We start from the raw sequence: 21,589 nt of genomic DNA, 5'->3' as shown, positions 1-21,589 counted from the left end.
GTGGCTACTGATTCTAAATAAGCTAATATGTTGCTTGCTGGAAATGTTTATCCGTGTGACACACTCCCACTTGATGCAAGTGGCCTTTTTTTATTTTTATTTTTATTTTTTTAGAATATACAATAATCTAAACTAATCTAATCTTTCAGTAAGTAAACGATTTTTCCTTTTGGTGTTGTTATGTGGAATTGCCCTAACATGAGTCTGTACGTGTGTCTATGTCTGTGTGTTGATTACATTTACAGATTGTACTTGTGCACCTTCACTCTGGCAGTGTCGGGTGGTGCCGTCTCCTTATTGCCTTTCTCAATCATTAGTAATGAGATCCTGCTCTCCTTCCCCCAAAACTACTACATTCAGTGGCTCAATGGCTCCCTCATTCACGGTCAGTAGTTCACACAGTTTATCCCAGTTTTCATTTTCTCTTTTTGTTTATGAAATACTTCACTGTAAAGAAAATTTGTCTTCCAGCGTATTTGATCATAATAACAGTCAGTTCAGCTTTTCACATTAATGTCAGGATAAAAAAGTTGTGCTCATTAACATTCTGTGTACATTACATTGGACTACTAACCACAGATGTGGTGTGAATGTGATCCAACCTCAGTCTGGATCAGCTACTAGTTGTACATTGCAAGTCTGAGGTTTAAAAAAAAAAATTCTGTGATGCAGCAATGTACTATAGATGTGGTCTGTACAGGCTAGCATTTCTCCGTGTTCACCAGTCATCCAGAACACAGCATCTTCTATCTTCCATTTGTCTTTGTTGCTCCCACTCCACACACATCTGGCCATTAAGTAGACTGAACATTTTCACATGGTTTGTAGTGATGAAATTTGGTTTGCTTGGATTCTTCTTTTTGGGAAAAAAAAAACAAATTACGAATCGCCAACTAATTCGGACCAACATAAATGAACTGTAGGTGTGAAAATACCCTAAGAGTGTACTTATTGTGTTTTTGTGGAGTTCCTAGTAGAGATTAATATAAATCCAGACAATAGAGTTTTCTAAAACTAATTATAGTAATTCTCACTAAGTAATTATTTGGTGACTCATCAACATTAATAGCATCCGAACGGGATCTGTCTATAGAAGGAATGTCAACCTGGATCAGTGAAACTTGCCTTTCTGTCAGTGTTAAAGTTATACTCCGAGATATCTTAATATAAGAGACAAATATGCAGTTCAAACAGTATCACAAAGTTGTCAGCACAACTTTGGGGGTTTAAATTGTAGGATTAAATGTGTAATACCACAAAAAAGAATGCCAAGAATGCCCAGTACCGTATTTTCACGACCATAAGGCGCACTGTGCTAAAAGGCGCAGTCTCAGTTATGTGTGCCCTTACTGTATTTAACACACACATAAGGCGCACTGGACCATAGGGCGCATACAAGTACCGTATGCGTATTTAAAAATAAAGCGGGAGCAAACCTGAATTCGGTACCTTACTCACATTTCTATTGCCGGTAATCGTCATCATCAACAACACACAAGCATACAAGTGTGCGTATTTAAAAATAAAGCAGGAGCAAAACAAAGTTTGGTACTCACATTTTTATCATCAATCAAACCCATCGAAGTCCTCATCCTCTGTGTCTGAATTGAACAGCTGCGCTAAATCTCCATCAAACATGCCAGGTTCACTGTCTTCACTGTCAGAGTCACTTTCCGTGCCGTGCGGCTCCTCGGAAACGATGCCGGCTTTTGCGAAAGCTCGAACAACAGTGCCAGCAGACATGTTAGCCCAAGCATCTACAATCCATTGGCAAATTGTGGCGTAACTCGCCCGGCGCTGCCTTCCACTCTTAGTGAAACTGTGGTCTCCACCGGTCATCCATCGCTCCCAGGCCGCTCGCAGCCTTACTTTGAACGGGCGGTTCACACCGATGTCCAGCGGTTGGAGTTCCTTTGTCAGGCCTCCCGGAATGACAGCAAGCTCACAGTTCATTTGCTTCACAAGTTTTTTCACATCGGCTGTGAGATGGGCACGCATAGAGTCACAGATCAACAGCGATGGTGATGCGTGGAAAAAACCACCTGGTCTCCTTACATACACCTCCCTCAGCCAGTCTTTCATCATTTCCTCATCCATCCAGCCCTTTTCATTTGCCTTAATGATGATTTCTGCTGGAAACTTCTCTTTAGGCAAAGTCTTTCGCTTAAAAATCACCATAGGCGGCAGTTTCTGTCCATTAGCATGGCAGCCAAGCACAACAGTAAAAGAAGACTTTTCATACCCCGTTGTGCGTATCGCTACCGTGCTGGTCCCCTGCTTCTCCACAGTGTGACTCACCGGGATGTCAAAAGTGAGCGGGACCTCGTCCATGTTTGTGATGTGGCTGGGCTGGATGTTTTTGTCGCCGATGTGTTTGCTGCAGTAGGAGCGGAAGATGGCCAGCTTTTCCTTATAATCCGCTGGAAGTTGCTGCGCTACCGTAGTCCTGGTCCGGATGGAAAAATGGCACCGTTTCATAAAACGAAAGCACCAAGACGGACCTCCTTGGAAATGTTCAATGTTCATCTCTTCAGCTAGTGAAACTGCTTTTAGCCGAATGGTGACCGTCGAAACGCTTCTCCCGCTCGCTCTTTGCTCGATGATCCACCGCTCGAGTCTTTCCTCCAACTCGAGCCACCTCGCCTTATGTCCGCGGAAACTCAGCTGCGTTTTCTTGACCTGCCGGAGCTTGTTTTCCAGCTTCCTCCGTTTGCGAACCATCGATTCGTTAATCTTAAATTCTCTCGCCGCTGCTCGATTTCCATGTTCCTCCGCGTAGCTGATGGCCTTCAGTTTAAACTGTGCTTCGTAAGCGTGTCTCTTTGCCATATTCAGGGTTGTTAAAACAACGATGTCCTGCATAATGCACATACCTGTTCTTTTATACAGGTATGTGCGATTGTCCCGGTATATACGATCAACGCCCACACTTCACCCTTTAACGTTCTCATGGTGTTCTCTACTACATCCTCCTTACAACACATAGGGCGCGCCGCACTTTTTGAAGAAAATCTAAGACTTTTAAGTGCGCCTTATGGTCGTGAAAATACGGTAATTAATAAACAAAGTTTTTGTTAATGCACATAAAATGTTTTCTATAGTAGATAAATTACTTTGGTGTAGTATGAAGATCCACAGCTGTAAGTTTTGACACCTGTAGTCTATAAAGTCCTCTATCATACAGTGTATCTAGTTTCAATTTGTGGACATTAATGCGCGTTTATGGTGACACATTCATTTATCTCAGAGTAACTACGTGACAGTGTATCTTATTCACTCACCTTACACATCTTATTATGAAGATTTAAACACCAATGATGTTAATTATCTGGGTTATGTTTGTGTAGAAAAGATAACATTAAGTGTCCTTTGGTGCACAAAGTCTAAACATGAATCAGTTCCATTGTGTTTGCACTAAAACTAAAAGAAAACATGCTGACTTTGAGAATTTTTAGATGTTTATAAAGGGAGAAAAAAGGTGAAACCTATTAAAAATATCTTATGTGCTAGAATTTTGTAGAGTAAGTTAAAGCTTTGATTAAGCCAAATAATGCATTAGATAATAAGAAATGTGGTCTCTTTGTACAAACACTGACACAGTTTGCTTCCTATGACTGTTGAGAAACTTTGTATTTGTTGAAACATGACTTTGCTATACAAAAAAAAAAAGAATAGATGTGTCACCAGATGGGGTGCTAACAAATGAAAGAAGCCAGTTTGTTTTTCCCCTTAAACCATTTGAGATTGAGAATTATTTATTTGCACTGCCAGTGCTAATTACCTGCTTCTGTTAAGGCTGTTTGATGTTCAAGTATCCACCAGGTGGCAGTAGAGTCCATGACTTAGAAACTGCCAAAAGGGCACTCAACAGACAAAACTGTCTTAACTTAAATTGCAATTTAGGAAACTCTGTGAATGAATCTTTGGCACATGTCCCCTTCATAATGAAACATTTTTTTAATAATATATTGTCTCTGTATATGTCTGTTTGGTTACTGCAGGTCTGTGGAACCTGGTGTCACTGTTCTCCAATCTTTGCCTCTTCGTCCTGATGCCATTTGCCTATTTCTTTTTGGAGTCTGAGGGATTTGCAGGATCGAAAAAGGTACAAACTATGGGTCTTTATCTAAAAATGAGAAAAAAGTTGCCAACCTATCCAACTGTTCTAAATCTCTGTTAGCAGCATATCAATTTTTTTTTTTTTTGTAATACATGTTTATTGATGCCTTTAAAAAATTATGGACAAGGTAGAATTTCATTACAAAAAATTATTTGGACAATTTTTTTTGGTTTAAAAAAAAACAAACAAACTTGGAAGTCATTAAAAACAGTTCATAGTAAAATTTTGTGTGGTACTGTACTCTAGGCTGTTATGTATTTGAATGCTCTAATACCTATGCAAGAGGTTTTCTCTTAGCAACCAGAGCAGCAGCAGGTGCTTAGTGCTTGCCCTCTCCCTGACTCATGCCACTGACCGTAACTGCCACCGCAAAAAGCTCATTAACCATGAAAGTCTGAATCTGGTCTTCACCCAGTGCCACATCCTGACAAACCCTTTCAATATGGCCATAGGCTGCAAACGCTTCAACACTGCTGCATCGGCCCCACTGATTTAAAGCCTGATTCCTTGTCACCTCCTCCCCAGCCCCCTAAAATAAAACTTCAAAAGGACAAGCTAATAATCGAGTTGTAAGGCTCAGCGAACTTCCTTGTTTAATTGATTACCCCCCCCAAAAAATGGGCTGGGGGCTCGTGTTCCAAACGTCCATAAAGTCGCAGCAACATGACAGCACAATAGAGCCTTGCAAAATGGAGGGCCAAAGATTTACTTTTAATACGCCTCTATCCTGTGTCACAGTTTGAAACCTCTCTGGTTTATGTCCCTCCTGGCAAAAGCACATAAAAATTAGTTTGTACTGTAGTGTATAGCGAGTTCTTTTCTTCCTCAGCCCACTAATTTGTTTCGGTTGGATTTCTTCAGTAGAGGGCAAGCCCTGATGTGTAGGAAGCAGGATGAGGGCCTCTTTCACATTTCTCCCTTTTGTTCTTTTTCATTTCAGCAAGACTGTTTCTTGCAATACAGCTTCCATAAATGTGCCTAGAGGAAGTACTGTTCAGTGTTGAGCTGCACTTCCAGGTATATATTTTGTTGGTTCTGTGCTAAGGCAAGGGTGGAAATGATATACCCACTCCTCCATTTAATCGCCCTCCAAAAAAACAAAACAAAAAGCCCGAGCTGCCTGCAGAGTGAATTATACAGCCGACGGCAAGATAAATGTAAAAGCAGATCTGTGTTTTTATAATGTGATATTATCCCTTTATCCAATAACAGCATTAGACTGCTATGCCATAAGGTTTTATGTGGCATTTTAACCCACTGGGCTAATGTTATAGCACTGCGAGTTCCCTTTGAGTGCGGAAATGAAGTGAATGATGAATTTCACTTCTAACGTCGTAAGTCAGCCTTTTCATGTGGCTGTGTTTACTTTTGACGATGTACTAAAAGACGCCAACAGATTAAAGATGTTTTTTTTTTTTTTTTTAATGTTGTTGTTTTTTAATGTTCAACTCTTTAGAGGCTCTGTCACCTGAATGATTGATAGTTTAACAAATTGTCCAAATTGTGGATGAATCAAGAGCGACTTAAGGTTTTGATGTCAGATGTTATGATTTAGCTTTATTTGCTGCTGTAAAATGTCTACCGCTTTACTGCTGTGTTCTCAAATCTTTGCAGAAGAGCTGCATCACTGAGGCAAGTAAAGGTTGTTGTTTAGTTTGTTTTTAGGTTCTGATCATATTTAGAAATTGAGATACTACATTGTTGGTGATGTACTTATCAAATATTGTCCACTTTTTCTTTTTTGCAGCATTAGCAAAGGAATTTAGATAAATAAAAAAAGAAAATTGCCATTATTGTCTCTCTGTTACTTGTCTCCACACCACCAATAGGTGGCATTGTAATGATGAGAACCATACATGTCATCCTTATTGAGATGATCAGTATGCTGTAACAAAGACTGAAGATATCAACATAAACCTTTAGTCAGTCTTCTATTTATATCAAGGAAATGTAATCGCATTAATAGATAGAATTGATGAGTGTGATATCTCAGCGCTATATTTACTCAAAAACAGTGAAATCAAGGGTAAGGGTTTTGATGGTGACAACTTCCTGTTCTATTTCAACCAAAATAAGTGACAATTATTAAAGCATGCATAAAGTCTGTGAAACAGGATTTGTACAGGAACTCGTGCTTTGCAGAGAATAGTCTTTTGGTCTTCCCCACAGTATTGAAATGTGTTTGATCCTCAAACGAGTTGGAACGAGTCTGACCCCCTGACTGACCCAGCAAAGGGCCAACAGGTTTCATCTGGTAGTTAAAGAAACTCCTCATCAATCTCATCCTAAGCCCTAACCCGCCGATGATGAGAAGTGTGTTTATTGTGGAGGAGGAGGAGGAGGGGAAAGAGAAAACGTCTCGCCGAGTAAACCCGTGTGGTGTTACTAAGATACTCGTCTTTGTTGGAGCTCCACAATAGGGGCCTGGATATTTATTTCAAATCTCCTGCACATGCAGACATTTTTCCCAGGCCTTCTTTTGGGTAGGGCCAGCCGGGGAATATAAAGTGGTGTTTACATACCTTCCTTTAAGGTCACAATGTCTCCCGAAAGCTGCCTGTTACAATGTTCGTTACCATGGCGACATATTAGCTTGAGCTAGGAATTGTAAAAACGAGCAAGCGAGATTTTCCCCTCCTCTCGTGACTCAGTTTTTCAAATCTAAATGCAAAGTTCTGAAACAAAACTGAGTCTCTGCTGATTTTGTAGCTGTTTTTGAAGATTTTAAAGTAATCTGTAACTCACGTTGACTTGGTTACACAGCTTTATTTGCACTGTGGGTTAAGTTAGGTAGAGTATTATGTGTTATTAGGTGTGCTTGGTCCCTACTTTCCGCTTAACAAAACCCAGGAAGCAGCCATCTATTTGAATTCTTATTAATATAAGGATTTTATATAATCACAAGGTGCTGCCACAATAGGATGATTAAAAAAAAAAAAAAACAAACCAAAAAACAAAAGGGAGAGGGAGACTTGACAAACAACTGAAAGCTATGTTATTCATTAAAATGATTCTGTTTTCTTAAGCATCTGTACTCAAACAGATAAGCTGCTTCACTGTGGTTTGAATGATATGACTTGACACCAGCCATTTCCCTTCTGCCCTGTTTATTAAGAAGTCTTAGGAGTCCTTAGAAGTTGATTGCGCAGCTTTACAGGGCAGTGTCCCTCTCCTCTGCTTTCTGTCTTTGACACGGTCATTGCGCTGCTACCGACTGGTTGAAGGATACGCTAATAAGGTCCCTGAGCATCTGGCATGTCTTTAGCAAAGAGGGCAGGTCTTTTTGCTTGGAAGTGAAAAGGACCCTGCCCCCTTCCTCACTTATTACACTCTTGGCCCTTGTTGCACACGTCCCTGACAGTGAGCAGAAGGATGGTCCGTTGGATGATCTCTGCCATCACCTGCTGACCTGTTATGGAATGATCACAGCGACTAGGAAACGCCTGTGCCAACTTAGTTTCGTCCTGTGTTTGATTGCAACTTGATTTTACTTGGAAGTGGAAACGGGTCATGAAAGATTGGCTTTAGTTTGTCTGCAGAATACACCAGGCAACAAGCTTGTGAACTATTTCCAAAGCCCTCTGTAGCTTTGTGTGACTGGGTGGATTGGGAGAAAGATGAACTTGTCTGATTGTGTGTTTCTGTGTGTGTGGGTAGATCAATCCATGCATGTTTGTTTGCTGCCGCATATGAAGTGATTACTTTCCTCTCTGGCCACTACGCACATTTCTTAGAAAATCTCCCTTGTCTTGTACAAGCAAAGTTGCAGCCCCTCACTCGATGTCAGTGTGAGGATCGGGGGATGCTGAATATTTCAGAGCTGCTATATTTAGAGGTAGTTACACATTTAGAAAGGCAAGAATAGAAACTTTCAACGGGCACTCTAGATGCCAAGGCGCAGTCTTTTTCTTTTTTTTCCACCCTTCCTTCACCAGTTGACAGTTTTCTTTGATCACTGATGATGACTGACTTGGATTTTCCTATTTTTAAACCACATATTTTGCGATGAGGTGCAAAGGGCTACATTTTTCCTTGCAAGAATGTGTGATCATAAGCAGAACTTTCACTGTGCTATATCATGCATGTAAATGGATCAATAAAACCATTCAAATCAGTCACTTTCAGTGTCCCCCGTTCTCTTGACCCCCCAAATCGGTTTTGACACAGTGGATCGTTCTTCCTGCGAAGCAAGAACCAGGGGTGATAGTAAGCGAGGTGACAAGCATTGCCTTTGCCCTAAATGATCTGAATGGGTAATGATTTGAGTCTTATAAATGATTGAGAGACATATCTAAAGGGAATACACCTTCAGCATGGCCTGGACATCTTGTTAAGGTGGACTGGTGCGCTTGAGCGGACACACGTCCTGCCTGTGGTTTCTGCTTGTTCTTATGCATCCTTAAGAGACCACGTGAGGGACGTGGCTGAAGTCCCTGAAAGCATTCCTCTCTCACCTCTCTTACCTCTAGGGAACGCGATATGCTCAGACGTTGACTCCTCTCCTCCACCAGTCTCTCTCTCTCTTCCATCTCCTCCATCTTTTCTATTCAGCTGTGTTTAGCGTGCTCCCGACTGCACAGTTGAGCTGATCTGTGATGTGCTTGATTGCAACATCGATATAACGTGCAGACACTGAGCATTAGAAGGTCAGCAAAATGTGTGCTTATGTCAGCTTGTTACTGTAATTGTAGCCTATTAATTTCAATTGACTGATAAATTCATTGCTAAATATCACAACAGAAAGGCATGCGTAGTTCACTTATATGTCACCACCATGATGTCTCTATTAAGGCTCTGTATTTTTCCATAGCTCTTATTTCGTGCTGACTAAAGGTCCCACCCCCTCTAACGTTACCTGTGGCTGCAGTGTCCACTTCGGCCACACTGAGGCACTCCAGACCCTGCCCATTTCACTCTCTGCCATGCTAGAAAATTCTACACTGACCCCAGAGGCTTTTCCAGAATAACACCGCAAGAGAAGGCGAGAAGCGGGAGTCATTTCTCAGTAATTGCAAAGGGATGCTACAGGGGATTTTTACTACAGAAAATTAATGAAATCTTAGAAAGAAACTTCCTTCCTTACATTACTATAGTAAATATATACTGAGTAGGTTGGTAGCAAAGTGTAGGGATCACATTTATTAAATATTAAATACGAATATTGACTATCTGACTAATGCATATTTGCACATTGAGCTGTAGAGTGGGTAGTAAGGGAATGTTAAAGTGTTTCCACTTTAAAATGCAGATGCTGAAGGTCAGGTGTGTGGAACTGTGAGGAACTAATAACTCTGCCCCCCATTTAAAAAAACCAAAATTAATCTCAAGAATTAAAGCCATTTCCACTCTTTAAATAGGCTTCGTTATTATTCATGGACTTCCATGTAGCTGTTGACAAATACTGAACAGCAGCCACACAGCGAGTGTACCTGTTGGCAAATACTGAACAGCACCCACACAGCCATTATGTTAGCTGGTAACAAATTACTCGTATGTACCTAATTTAAACAATGCTCAAAAGCAGAGAGCCCTTGTTATCCCATGCACGGTAGCCTAAGCTGACGTTTGAGAGTACCAATCTGTCTTACAGTGCTAGACAGTTCAGCTCTCGGGGGTGGGAGGTTATGGAAACTGTGTGTGAACAGGTACAGGAGGACTTTATTAACCACTCAGCAGTTTGTGACCCGGAAAACCCAAATTACCCCAAACCCTCTCTTCTGCACGGCCTGAGACATGACTGTGGTGCTAAGGGAGCTCCTAATCGGCTCCAGATGGGAGGTCTGCTCTTGATCGCAGACAGTAGCTGACCCAGCCAGGCTTCATGCTCCTTGCAACACCCCAGGAACCCCTCCCCTCCTCCCTCCTCTTTTTAATTTTACCTCTACTACCACCATCCCTGGTTGGACCCATTTTTATAGACCACAATATGTGTATATAAACGAGCTGTTTTACAGAGGAGTGGATGAGAGCGTTTATGTTATGTTTGTGTGGAGTGAATGGAAATGATGCTGTTTAGTTTAAGTGAAGGAGAAGGGGTGGAAGTGAGGTTTCCTGTAAAAGTAATCATGTTCAGTTCAATATGAAATGTAGGAAACAGCACTTCTAGCTCCTTTAAAGTTCATTCCTGACTATACAAAGTATTTGAACACTTATACAGATTTGTTTTACAGATGTTCTGCTTGAATTAACGAGAACCATATTAGTGCTTCATTTAGAGGTGGGTTATAGCAAAATAGAAATATGTGGGAGACAGTACTACATGGTACATATAAGGTCAAACAAAGCATTATGTTGAATATTATCTTGTAGTTTTCTGAGCTCCCCGGTTTTAGTGTGGTCCTCAGCAGGTGTAGCTCATGCTGATGTTTTGGTTGCATGTTTAGCTGTGTTATGCTGCTGATATTGAAATGTTGTCCATTGATTGATTGGTGCTTTTGGCTGAATCAGAGCACACAGAAGGTTTCTTCATACCCCTGCATCAATCCTGTTTCTCCAGAGAAGAATAAAGTCATCAAATGCCAACGTGCCAGTTCAGTTAGCAGTCATAGCCATAACGGAACCAAGACCATATTTGACAGATTTGTCATCTCTCTCCAACATTTTTTTTTTTTTACCAACTCGTTCTGGCAAATTACCTTCTGATGTTTTTCTGACACATCTTCTGTCTTTCACCTTTTCACTAAGTGGAAGCACTCTGTCAGCTTTGAGACATGTTTGTGCCCTTTTGTGTGCTCAAAAACGCACATCCCACGAAAATATTTTGTAAGCACCAGTGTTTGTTTTGTTGACTTATAAATTTTTGTATAGTTTCTGTCAACAACTTTTTTTTTTTTCTTTTAACGAAAACAACTACATAAAAAAAGTAATGCTCTAGGACAAACTATGATGAAATGTATTCACACTTAAGTTGACGAATTGAAAACGAGATGAAAATGGAGAGACAAGGTCCAATCAGATTTAATCAATGTGTGTAGAAAGGCGGGACGAGTTTGGAAGTAATCAGAAGTAATCGTGCAGTCAGGTTAAATGTGCACAATTTGATCAGTCGCCAACATGCATGGTCCCGTGCATGGGAGGAAGAGAATAGTAGACATATGGACACATTTCACATTTGATGTTGAGGAAAATAAGACACTTTGTAAACCACATAGAGCAACTCTCACCAATAAAAATAAAACAAACTTTTGCACTTTATACTTTAGATTTAGTCTAAAATAATCTTAAGATATTTAGTTCACTAAAATATAAGAATTTTGAGGCCTAAACCATGACTAAAACTAAATAATGTTTTAGTTAAGACTGACTAAATCTAAATTTAATATTTCTAAAACTCTGGGAATTTGGGTCCTGTGTGAATTTTGTTGTTTTGTAATGGCCAGTATATGTAAACGTAAAAATTTGACATGGTTGATAATATAACTTTTGTGTATCATCATTATGATTTTATATGCATTATTTTAATTGAAATAATTTTCTCTCTTATTCCTGCTTTTTTTCCTGTCAGGGCATTAAAGCACGCATTTTGGAGACCTTTGTGATGCTCTTTCTCCTGGCATTGCTCATTTTTGGAATTGTGTGGGTGGCATCAGCCCTCATTGATAATGATGCAGCCAGTATGGAGTCACTCTATGGTATGATTTTTGTAATATTCTACATGATTGGTCATTTTAAACCCATTGTTTTTGTTTTTTAAATAAAGGAATAGTTTTAGGATTTAACAATCTGACTGTGCATTAACTATGAATCTAGGCTGAGAGTTTGTTTAGGAAGGAAATCAGATTTCTAGCAGCTCTAAAACTCCAATGAACACACATCTTGGCTTGTTCCAAAGTGTTGAGCTGTTCCTAAGTTTCATTTTTACTAAAAGTCTACATATTTTGTAGATCTTTGGGAGTTCTACCTGCCATACCTCTATTCCTGTATTTCTCTGATGGGAGGACTCCTTTTACTAAGTAAGTGTGTTTATAATTTTACAAAATGATGCAAATAGAAAATGTATCTCTATGAGCAGTGTTTTCCCTCAAAGTACCTAAAACTTTGAGTCCGAGAAACCTTTCTGAACAAACAAGAAAACCTCAAAGCTCTGTCTTTCCACCATGGTTTCAGCACCCTTATAGGCTAGGCAGGTTTTATGTTATTTTTGGGTATAAACTCCTGTTAACTTGGTTCACAGGTTTATAACTCAAAGCCTCGAGTTGAGGATTTTCACTATCGCCCGCTTGGTGTTTTGAATGTGATAGGCATGGGGGTGGCCCTCTTCTGATGGCCAAGTTGAGCATACCCTGGATAATTTAGAACTTAGAATGTGCTTCACTCAGTATGAACCAAATCTATTGACATGAACTCCTCAGAGAGGAGCATTAGTGAAGTGTTACTGAAGGGAAAGCTGAGGGCTTTGTTCTTTTACACTTGTGCACAACTGAAAGTGTTTTTGTAACCATAGGAGTCGCCGCCTGGTGTCCACTGTGGACAATCAACTGTCTAAAGGATACTTCTTATACTTCCTCTGAAAAGTTTGAACTAAAAGTTCCAGACCCTATATGTGGAAACATGCCTTTATTATATTTAAACAAATTGACCGTATTGTCCTGTCTCCTGTGTAGTGTGCACTCCTGTGGGGTTGTCCAGGATGTTTACCGTCATGGGCCAGTTGCTAGTGAAGCCGACAGTAAGTAATCACTTGGATGAAGTATTTACTGCATTTCTAAAAGTTGAGTCGATGGAAAAGAGTTTATTAAACAGTTGTTGTTCAGATTTCTTTAAAAAAATGTCTCTACAGACAGACTTGAGTCTGCTCTTCTTGTCTGAAAGATGTCTCATTTAGCCATTTAAAATCACAACAGAGGACTACAAATACATCACCAACTCATCTTCCCATCTGCCACTGCTCCAGTCCCACTTCGGGCCTAATTATAACCCATTTCATCTCTTCCTACTCTGCTCTCTCCCCTTTAGATCCTTGAGGACCTGGATGAGCAGATTTACTGCATCCATTTGCAGGAGGAAACCCTTCAGAGGAGATTAAACGGTATGTCTGTGGGAGACGTGTTGGCACATTATAGGGGAGGGGAGGGGTTGACTGCCCTATTGGGTGTGATGGAGTAGGCCACGCTGGAATCAATTAGCATTGAAAATTCAGCTAGGCACACAGACACACACAGACATTCACAAAATTCACACACACTTGTCACTGGCTTTTCCCTGACACCGTCACACTCTCATAACTTTCTGCTTAAGGTCAAAGCAGCCACTATGGCAAGGACCATATTTTGTTTAGGAAGTTTTTCTTAAGAATCCACTTAAGAAAATCCACTGCCGCTGCCATTATTGGTGAAATGATTGCCACATTTAATGTCAGGCCTCGAATGGCAGCCTGTTTAATAGGATGGAAATGAAATTTTTCACGAAAGGGTTTGGTGCTGTAGACATTAAAGAGCCATAACTCTTCTGAGAGGACACCGGGAGCCTTGTGCTGCTTTTTTAGGGAAAGTTTGAAGTGTTGAAGAATGTTGAAGATGTTATATTTTTTTAGCCTGCATTTCCTTTTCACGTCCAGTTCTGTGTTCCCAAATTCCTTGTTTGACGTTAAATAATCTTAAAAAAAAGCAGGAAGTATTTCGGCCAGTTTCCAAAACCTACTTTAATATTAACTCAAGCACGCAACCAAGTGTACAGATGTGAGTAAATGAACAGAAAGGAGTGTCCTTTTAAACCCGGGAGGTAAGCGAGATCACTCCTAGATAACACATGTTTTTGAACGCTTTGCCGGCCACCTCCATAGAGTGCCACCAATGCGTACAGTTTCTTAGGGCTCATTCCTCAGTGCCCTGCTTTGAACTACCTGATAGAATAATTGTAATCTGTTCCTTATCATCTCCAGGACTGTTTGATCTTTACACGTCACGGTGGGGCAAAAAAAAACAACCAAACAACAGTGGTCAACATCCCAGTATGTGTACCAAGGACAAGCTGAAGTTCATTTTTGTCTGTTAGAGAGGTGGGAATTGGAGAGAGAAGCAAGGGGAATGTTCAGTGAAGCTTAAAGCGTTGCTTATCAGACATAATGTTTTTATGCAGATACAATATGCATGCAAGTATGTGCACATGCAAATACTCATTGTTCATGGTCATAGTTAGGTGCAACTGAACGTCTAAGCGTGGTTCCTTTGATCTGCTCAGGGCATTAAGTAGAGAGCAGGTCAGGAACAGTTCACGGGACACACTCCAAAGACGAGCAATGTTGTCTTCTTGCTTCACCGGTGTCCGCTTTGCATCAGGCCTCTCTAATAAATTATCATCTTAGAAAGTTTGTGTTTGTAGATGTGGACTGTTGACCCTAATCAGTTGATGCATTCATGTTTATTTACATGTCTGGTCCTTTGTTGTCCTCCTGTGGCATGAAATTGCCCATTTGTAATGACATGTTGGTAGTTTATGTGTTGCTGATCACGACATTGTGGTTTAAACCGGCTCATTAGCAATGTGTGTCTGCTTTTCTTGTAACAAGCGTAATGAACCTAAAAGGAGAATGTCCAGATAAAAGATGGATGGTGCTTGGCAATTGTTACAAGTAATAACGCATTGTGGCACCCCTACTATTTTGCTTTTAAATGTATATACAGGGTGATGAATTTATCCCAACTGCACAAGTAGTCTGGTGACACAGAAGTCAGGATGGAGTCAGCCTGCGATTCCTCTCGCTGCTCTTCAACTTTCTCTATGTTCAAACTTTAAAGAAAAAAAGGTCAGAGCAAAGCAAGAGATACTGACTTTAATACTCTACTCGTTTATCTCTGTATGCAAACCCCAATGATAAAGTCTGTGGGAGTGGCAGATCCAATGTTGTCACCAGTAATCTGTGTTTTCTTTGATGGGCTTTTTAACTATTCCATTTATAACCAAAAAAAAAAAGCCCCAAAAACTAATAGATGGGTTTCAAGAAGTTGACATTCAAAAAGTTGAATTCCTAACAAAGTCCTTGTTCGTCTCTATCATCACTGTTGCTACTGTTGTGCTAAAGCAGAAATTACAGTGGTCTTTATATCTTAATTCCTGTACACTGTGTTTTCACAATAGTTTTCTCAGATTCCAGATATAGAAGTCAAAGCTGTAGATCCATCAACATTGCTTCAAAAGGAGCACCTAGTGATGGCTGCTATGTGCAGCCAATGTGAACTAAGGTTCAAGAATAATGGTGCATTGTATCAGAAATAAATGTTTGGGGTTTTTTATGATGTCAGAGAGACACAGCAAATATAAAACGTCCTGTTGACACTATTGATTGCATTGCCTCAGTTACAGAAAGTAACTTGATTCAGTTTTTAGTTCCATAACAAGCCTTTCACTTCTGTTGCTTCATAATCCTAAACTGTCCTTTGTACTGCCAGATGTTGCAGGTCTCCATACACATGGTAGATGTGTGAGAGGCTAAAAAAAACTTGTATTTGTGCTTGTCAAAGTTTACAAGGACCAGTTTATATACTGTTTCAGTAGTTTCATAGTGAAGAACAGAATATATTAAAACAGCACCAGGCACACATAAATATACTGCAATACAGGCAAAGCGATGCACACACTTGTACAGACTGCCCTCTCACCACCCTGATGTGCTGAAAACAGAGCACTCGTCCAGATGCTATGCGGCACAGTGACCTTGCCAGTGCCTCTGTTGTCTCAGCATGGTGTTTAGCATATTTGTGAATGACGTAATTTTTTGACTGTGGAGAAGGTTGGAGAGGATATGTTGAATTACTCCAGGCCTTCCTGACTGCCAGAAGCCCCACTCAGCATCTCTGCCTTGCTGTAACTCAGTCTTATACTTGACGCTGCCAGCAGAAGGAGTAGAAGGATATATTTAACTTCGGTTTGCTGTGATGTCATTGAAGATACTGCAGTTGAAAATCTAAGCATTTCCCTTTCTCTGCTTTGAACAATCGATTTTATTGTCCTTTGTTTTCAGTGTAAAGTATTGTTTTGGATGGATGGTTTTAAAAAAGAAAAAAAAAACCCACACAAACTTCTTTTTTTTTTTTTTTTTTTTAAATTTCAGCAAGGATTTATATGTGCCAGTGATGCGTCAGGCCTTGTTCAAATACGCAGTGCACGTAGGTAAAGGATAAGTTCACTTGCAGCTGAACAGATTTGGCTCCCCCGAGGCAAAGTGTTCAGTTTGTCTCTGGAAAAAAGAAAACTATTTATGAACTATCTATGACATTTCCTGTTGTGTTCTGAGCGTATTTGCTTGGAGGGTTCAAACTTTCCCTTGCTCAGATCCTTAGACGGGCATAGACTGCTAACTCTCCACCTCTGCGTCTATCTCACCCTCTTTTACCTACTTAAACCCATCCAGACAGGGCGTGACATAATAACAGAGGGAAGAAGAAGGTCTGATCAAAGTGATTGGTCCTTCACTCCTGTAACAAAGATGAAAGATGGTATTTTTATTGCACGTTAGTAACGGTGTAACACTGAACTAATTGGTCTTGATCTGCCAATCACCCGAGGGATGCAAATGGATACTCTTCCACTTTGGCTTCGAGGGGCCTCTGTGATAGTGCGTCAAGCTGGAAGGAAAACAGAGTAAAATAGATAAATTAGACTTAAATGAGCTGGCCTTGTGGTTTTCCTGGAGAATCCCTTGCTGTCTTATCCAGCCCACTCAACCAGTTGTGGCATGTGCTAGACAGCTCCTGACACAAGAGATTATTTTTACTTGTTTGAGATCACGTTGTTATTTTCTGTGCAGGATTACTTGTTTTGATGGGATTGCTTAATAAAGACAAGTCAAATACCATATGCTGAGGTAGGATGAATACAGGGAGAGGTTAACATCCTCTCCGTCTATTTAAGTATTTAAGGGAAGTTTAAAAAAAAAAAAGTTTTTTTTTTCCAAGTAATGGTGTCCAAAAGAGGAGCTTTGTTTCTGTTTAAACAACATTATAGCTGCAACAAAAACAGTGAGTTATTTTTGCTGTTGATAGTCATTTAGGTTGTTTTAACAAAGCAAAAAAGCCAAACCTTTCAAAAGGGGCATCGTTTTTTTTTCTTTGTCTTCTGTGAAATAAAAAATTTTAAGAGAAGAAACATAGCTCTATATTATCCCTACACAACATGTGCTCATACAGCACGTTTCAGACATTTTGAATATTTTTATTTTCACAGGGTCTTCCACACACGCTTATACCAGAGGGAGCTTTGCTCACCAGCTCAACAAAGAACTGGACAATATTAGAAATCAGAGGAATAAATTGGGTAAGTATGTGTGTGGTAGTTTTTATACTCTCTCGCTGTCTCTCTCGCTGCCTTTCATTTGAGTTGTTTTTTTTTTTTTAAATTATTATTATTTCTGTTCCCTTGGTTTTATTCCTTAAATGATATGCATCATTTCTCTTCATTTTCTGTTTTGCATCTCGGAGATATATGCCACAGACGTTAGCTTAGCTTTTTGCATATTGCTGACAGGCAGCCGCTTTCTTTGGACTTGGACCAGAACTGCCTGATAATTTCCCATCCATTTTAGGATATTATAAATGAAGCCTGAGCCTTTTGGGGAGCAGGGTAGGAGGGGTAGGAGAGCACAAAGGCACTTAGGATATTGGACAAGATGCAAACTTTATATTGTACCAAGCCTTTTAGTGATGTCATTAATTTAGAAGGATGGTGCATATAAAGTGCACTTGGCAAACTTCTTGGGCAGGCTGGGTGGATGCACTTTGAGAATAAGGAGGAGTAACAAGGTTGGAAATGGAGAAAGAAGTCAAAATAGCAAATACTAAAGGGCAGTCAAATACACATTGTAAGAGGACAGTTGATGTCTGTAAGACATAGTGCCTGTGGTCCATGGGCTGTCAGCAAAGTCTATAAACATGATGAATGAGGCGTTGAAATACGAGGTACATATAAAGCTGAAATGTTTCATCTGGCTTAGAAGAATGAGAGGCATAAGTCGCCCAGCACATGCATACGTATTTTCTCCTAAATATAAATCATAAAATTAATTTTGTAGCATTTCTTTTCATCCAGGAGTTATTTTTTTTTTCCATTAATTAAGGCAATGATGAGTGTGGCTAATTACAGAGGAAGAGTGTAATTTTTGAAGGTTATGAAATGTATATTACCTGCAGGTGGGGCGGTTGCGATGAGAGCTGAGATTGTGCTCAGCCCACACACTCGCGATATGTTTTACTAAACAAAGCGGTACAACCCCTGTAAATAAAGCCAGAGGGCTTGTGGTTGCAGTAGGTTCTTTGATGAGCTGATTAATTAACAAGTAGTGGAAAGTGTAATGGAGGAGTTTAGTTCATCGTACATACATTTCTTAAAATAAATAAACTCACTCTTTGTTGCACTTTCATGTCCTCACAGAGAGAAGAAAGAAGGCATCGGGATGGGAGAAGAACTTGTTGTATCCCATAGTGATGCTGATCCTGCTCACAGGAACGGTGAGTGTTAAGATGGACCTATCATTAGGCCCACACTGTTTGCTCATGACGTTTACAGCCTGGCTGGTATCCACTGGGAGTAACACGGTACCTCAAAATCCATCTTTTCCCACAGAGTCTGGGTGGGGAAACTACTTTTGTTTAATGGATGTTTTAAGACAATGCTGAATACCAACCTACAACAACAGTGATTTTAAATAAATTACAGTGTGTGAATACTGTTTGTCGTCTGATACTGTTAGATAAGGTAGAAAGGCCATGTGCAAGGCAGGGCACGTGCATCGCACAACCCCCAAATTGTTTAAGTTTTGAGAAGCTCAATTTTGGCACAGTTTACAGTTACAAGATTGTTATTATGCATTCAATTATATCATGATGCCGGATACTTGGAGGATTTAATCAATCTTTTTATAATTATACCATGTGTGAACAAATTTTTGTCTTCCTCTATGTCTGCAGACAATCTCTGTTCTTCTGGTGGCACTGAACATCCTCTATCTTCTAGTAGATGAGACTGCCATGCCCAAGGGATCCACAGTAAGCCTTCTGTCTAACTAGGCTTTTGCGTTCACACCATCACACACCTAGAATGTAAACTGCAGTAGGGCTTGCCTATCGGGCCTGCCCTGTCCCTGGCGGAGACATAAATCAAATTCCAGATATGCTCAGGTGCACGTTGGAAGAAAAGACTGGACCAGATGTTAATCAGGCTTCAACGTTGTGTTGTGGCTCTGGTTTTGTTTTGGAAGCTCATTCAAAGTCATTTCACAGCAGTGTGCAAATTCAATGAGGTTGCTATGTGTCTCCTGCCCTCAGTGGGTGAATAAGCTGCTTTTCCTCCCTTGTGCAAATGCAGACGGGGGCAAGTGAAGGGCTCTTACTGTGAAACAGCCATTCCACCAAGTGTGGAATGGCTCTGAGATTCTCATCTCTGCCTAACATGCAATGTGTTTTAAGCTCCTTGTATCTCATCTCATCTGCAGTGACAGAGATGCGTGCATGTGTGTGCTTGCATGTGTGTGCAGTTGTGGTTGCATTCTTGTCTGAAAAGGGGCAACATAATGTATCCTATTTCTCCCTCATTTCATTTTGCATCTCGCGGGCATCTGACAGAGCTGCCCTCGACATTCCAATTATTTTATTGAGCAGAGATGTTTTCTTTGGCATGACACATTGCAGAAAATCCCCCAAATTACACTTGTCATGTAGCTTGAAGCTGTCCTCCCTGACAGTATGGCCTCACTAAATGGTTTATGCTTTATGTTGAGCTGGATGGATGCCACACCTCTGATCTCACAAATCTACGAGCAGGAGGGGCCATCTCATCTTCCTAAAACAATCAATACTGATATGAGATCATCTATCATGCTTCTTTAACCTTATCCTCTAACTCTCAGACTGTGCCCCTCTGGCACAGAAATTCCCTCTGCCCTCTGTCTGGAAAAAGATAACGACAGGGGAGAGAATGTGATATAAGAGGGGAGAGAGAGGTTTGACATCTCGGCAAGGTACTGCCAGAGCAAGAGAGACTCAGACTGTGGGAAAGTCAAATGAGGCCCTGATTGTTATGGGAGTAGAGCACAATAGAAGTGCCCTGTCAGTGTTTGTCTTCCCTTCCAGCTAAGCATCCTGCTGTAGTCTTTAGAATACTGAGCAGTGTACCGCTCAGCTTTACAGGGCAGTGGATGGGTATAGAGAAGGATAACAAGGAGTAGGGAAAGAAAAGGATGACGAGCAGAGAGGAAACGCAGGTGGCTATAGATGAGAAGTTGGCACTGCCTCTGTCATAGGACAGAGGGATTTACAGCTTTATGAACAAGCACTTAGAGACACCAATAAAACTGTTACTACAGGCCCTTCTTTTTGGTGGCCACTGCACTTGACACTCTATTTTGCAAAACAGGCAATTACTGTGGCTGGACAGTAATTTTCACCCAACTAAAGTTGCCCTTGTCCAAATGCACAAAGGCTTGCATCCATCCACCCATCTTCTGCCTGTCCAGATCCGGGTCATGCTAGTCCCAGCTGTTGTGGGGCAAAAGGCAGAATACACCCAAAACTAGTCACCAGTCTGTCGCGGTGCGACTGCGTAGAGAGAGACAACAGTTCACGCTTACATGAATACCTGCAGCCAGTTTAGAATTATCAGTTAGCCCAACATGCATGTGTTTGGACTGTGGGAGGAAGCCAGAGTACCTGGAGAGAGTCCACATAGGCACAGAGAGGACATACAAACGCATTTATCCTTGCATGTATTTAACAACTTGACCTCCCATCTCCAGACACCCTTTTCACTTTATAACTGGCTTTAAGATTATCTAAAAATCTGGAAATGTATGTGAATATCAAGTCTTTGCTTGTTGCTTATTATATGTATATTTAATATTTACATTTCAGAAATTCTGTAAGATTAAATGACAGCAGCCTCTCATAGTTCGGTGAAATGTATGGATTGCAAATGTCTGTCACTTAAACCCCCTCAGACTCCAACTAGTTGCGGCAGATGGTCACCCCTCCCTGAGCCTGCTTCTTCCTGTTAAAAGGGAGATTTTCCTTCCCACTTTTGCAAAGTGCCTACTTAGTGGGGTGGGTGGGTGGAGGCAGGATTTCTTTGAATTACTGTAGTGTCTTTACCTTACAATTTAAAGTGCTATAAGGCAACTGTTATTAAATTTGGCACCATGTAAATAAAATAAAATTAAATGAGTATGACTGTAAAAGTAAACTTTGAAACGCAGTTGCTGTTTCAAGGTTGTTACATGGGCACAAGCAACTTCAGAGATCTGAACAGTTTCTTCTCCCACTTGTTTAGATTTTTTATAGGTTGGAATTAGGTTGTTGGCAACTGGATACATGAGTAGGACATGGCTTTGACTATACGAAAGATGAAAAATATGAGAATATTTTACGGGACTGCCTTGAAATATGTTAATCATAGGGTGCATGTGTAGCTGTGTTAATAAAATCAAATTAAATACAATTTAAAAAAAAAAACAACAACTTAGTACAAAGTAAGAATGTGAAGTAT

General features: G+C 40.5%; 1 protein-coding gene across 1 annotated transcript in view; it reads left to right on the top strand.

Annotated features, from left to right (window-relative positions):
* lmbr1 (limb development membrane protein 1) overlaps positions 1-21,589 on the top strand; it is a 41,486-nt gene that overhangs the window by 10,127 nt on the left and 9,770 nt on the right. Inside the window, exons 4-12 of the mRNA XM_085418888.1 lie at positions 246-385; positions 4,002-4,105; positions 11,625-11,751; positions 12,004-12,072; positions 12,724-12,788; positions 13,076-13,148; positions 17,282-17,371; positions 18,485-18,561; positions 19,021-19,098. Of these exons, the coding sequence (XP_085275014.1) occupies positions 246-385; positions 4,002-4,105; positions 11,625-11,751; positions 12,004-12,072; positions 12,724-12,788; positions 13,076-13,148; positions 17,282-17,371; positions 18,485-18,561; positions 19,021-19,098 (823 nt within the window). The remainder of the gene's footprint in view (positions 1-245; positions 386-4,001; positions 4,106-11,624; positions 11,752-12,003; positions 12,073-12,723; positions 12,789-13,075; positions 13,149-17,281; positions 17,372-18,484; positions 18,562-19,020; positions 19,099-21,589) is intronic.

Source organism: Rhamphochromis longiceps, linkage group LG9 (genome assembly GCF_057381845.1).
Source record: "Rhamphochromis longiceps isolate RC_006_pf linkage group LG9, R_longiceps_female_GT1.1, whole genome shotgun sequence".
NCBI lineage: Eukaryota > Metazoa > Chordata > Actinopteri > Cichliformes > Cichlidae > Rhamphochromis > Rhamphochromis longiceps.
Note: the sequence above shows the minus strand (reverse complement) of the source record. Positions and strands in the feature narration are given on the sequence as shown.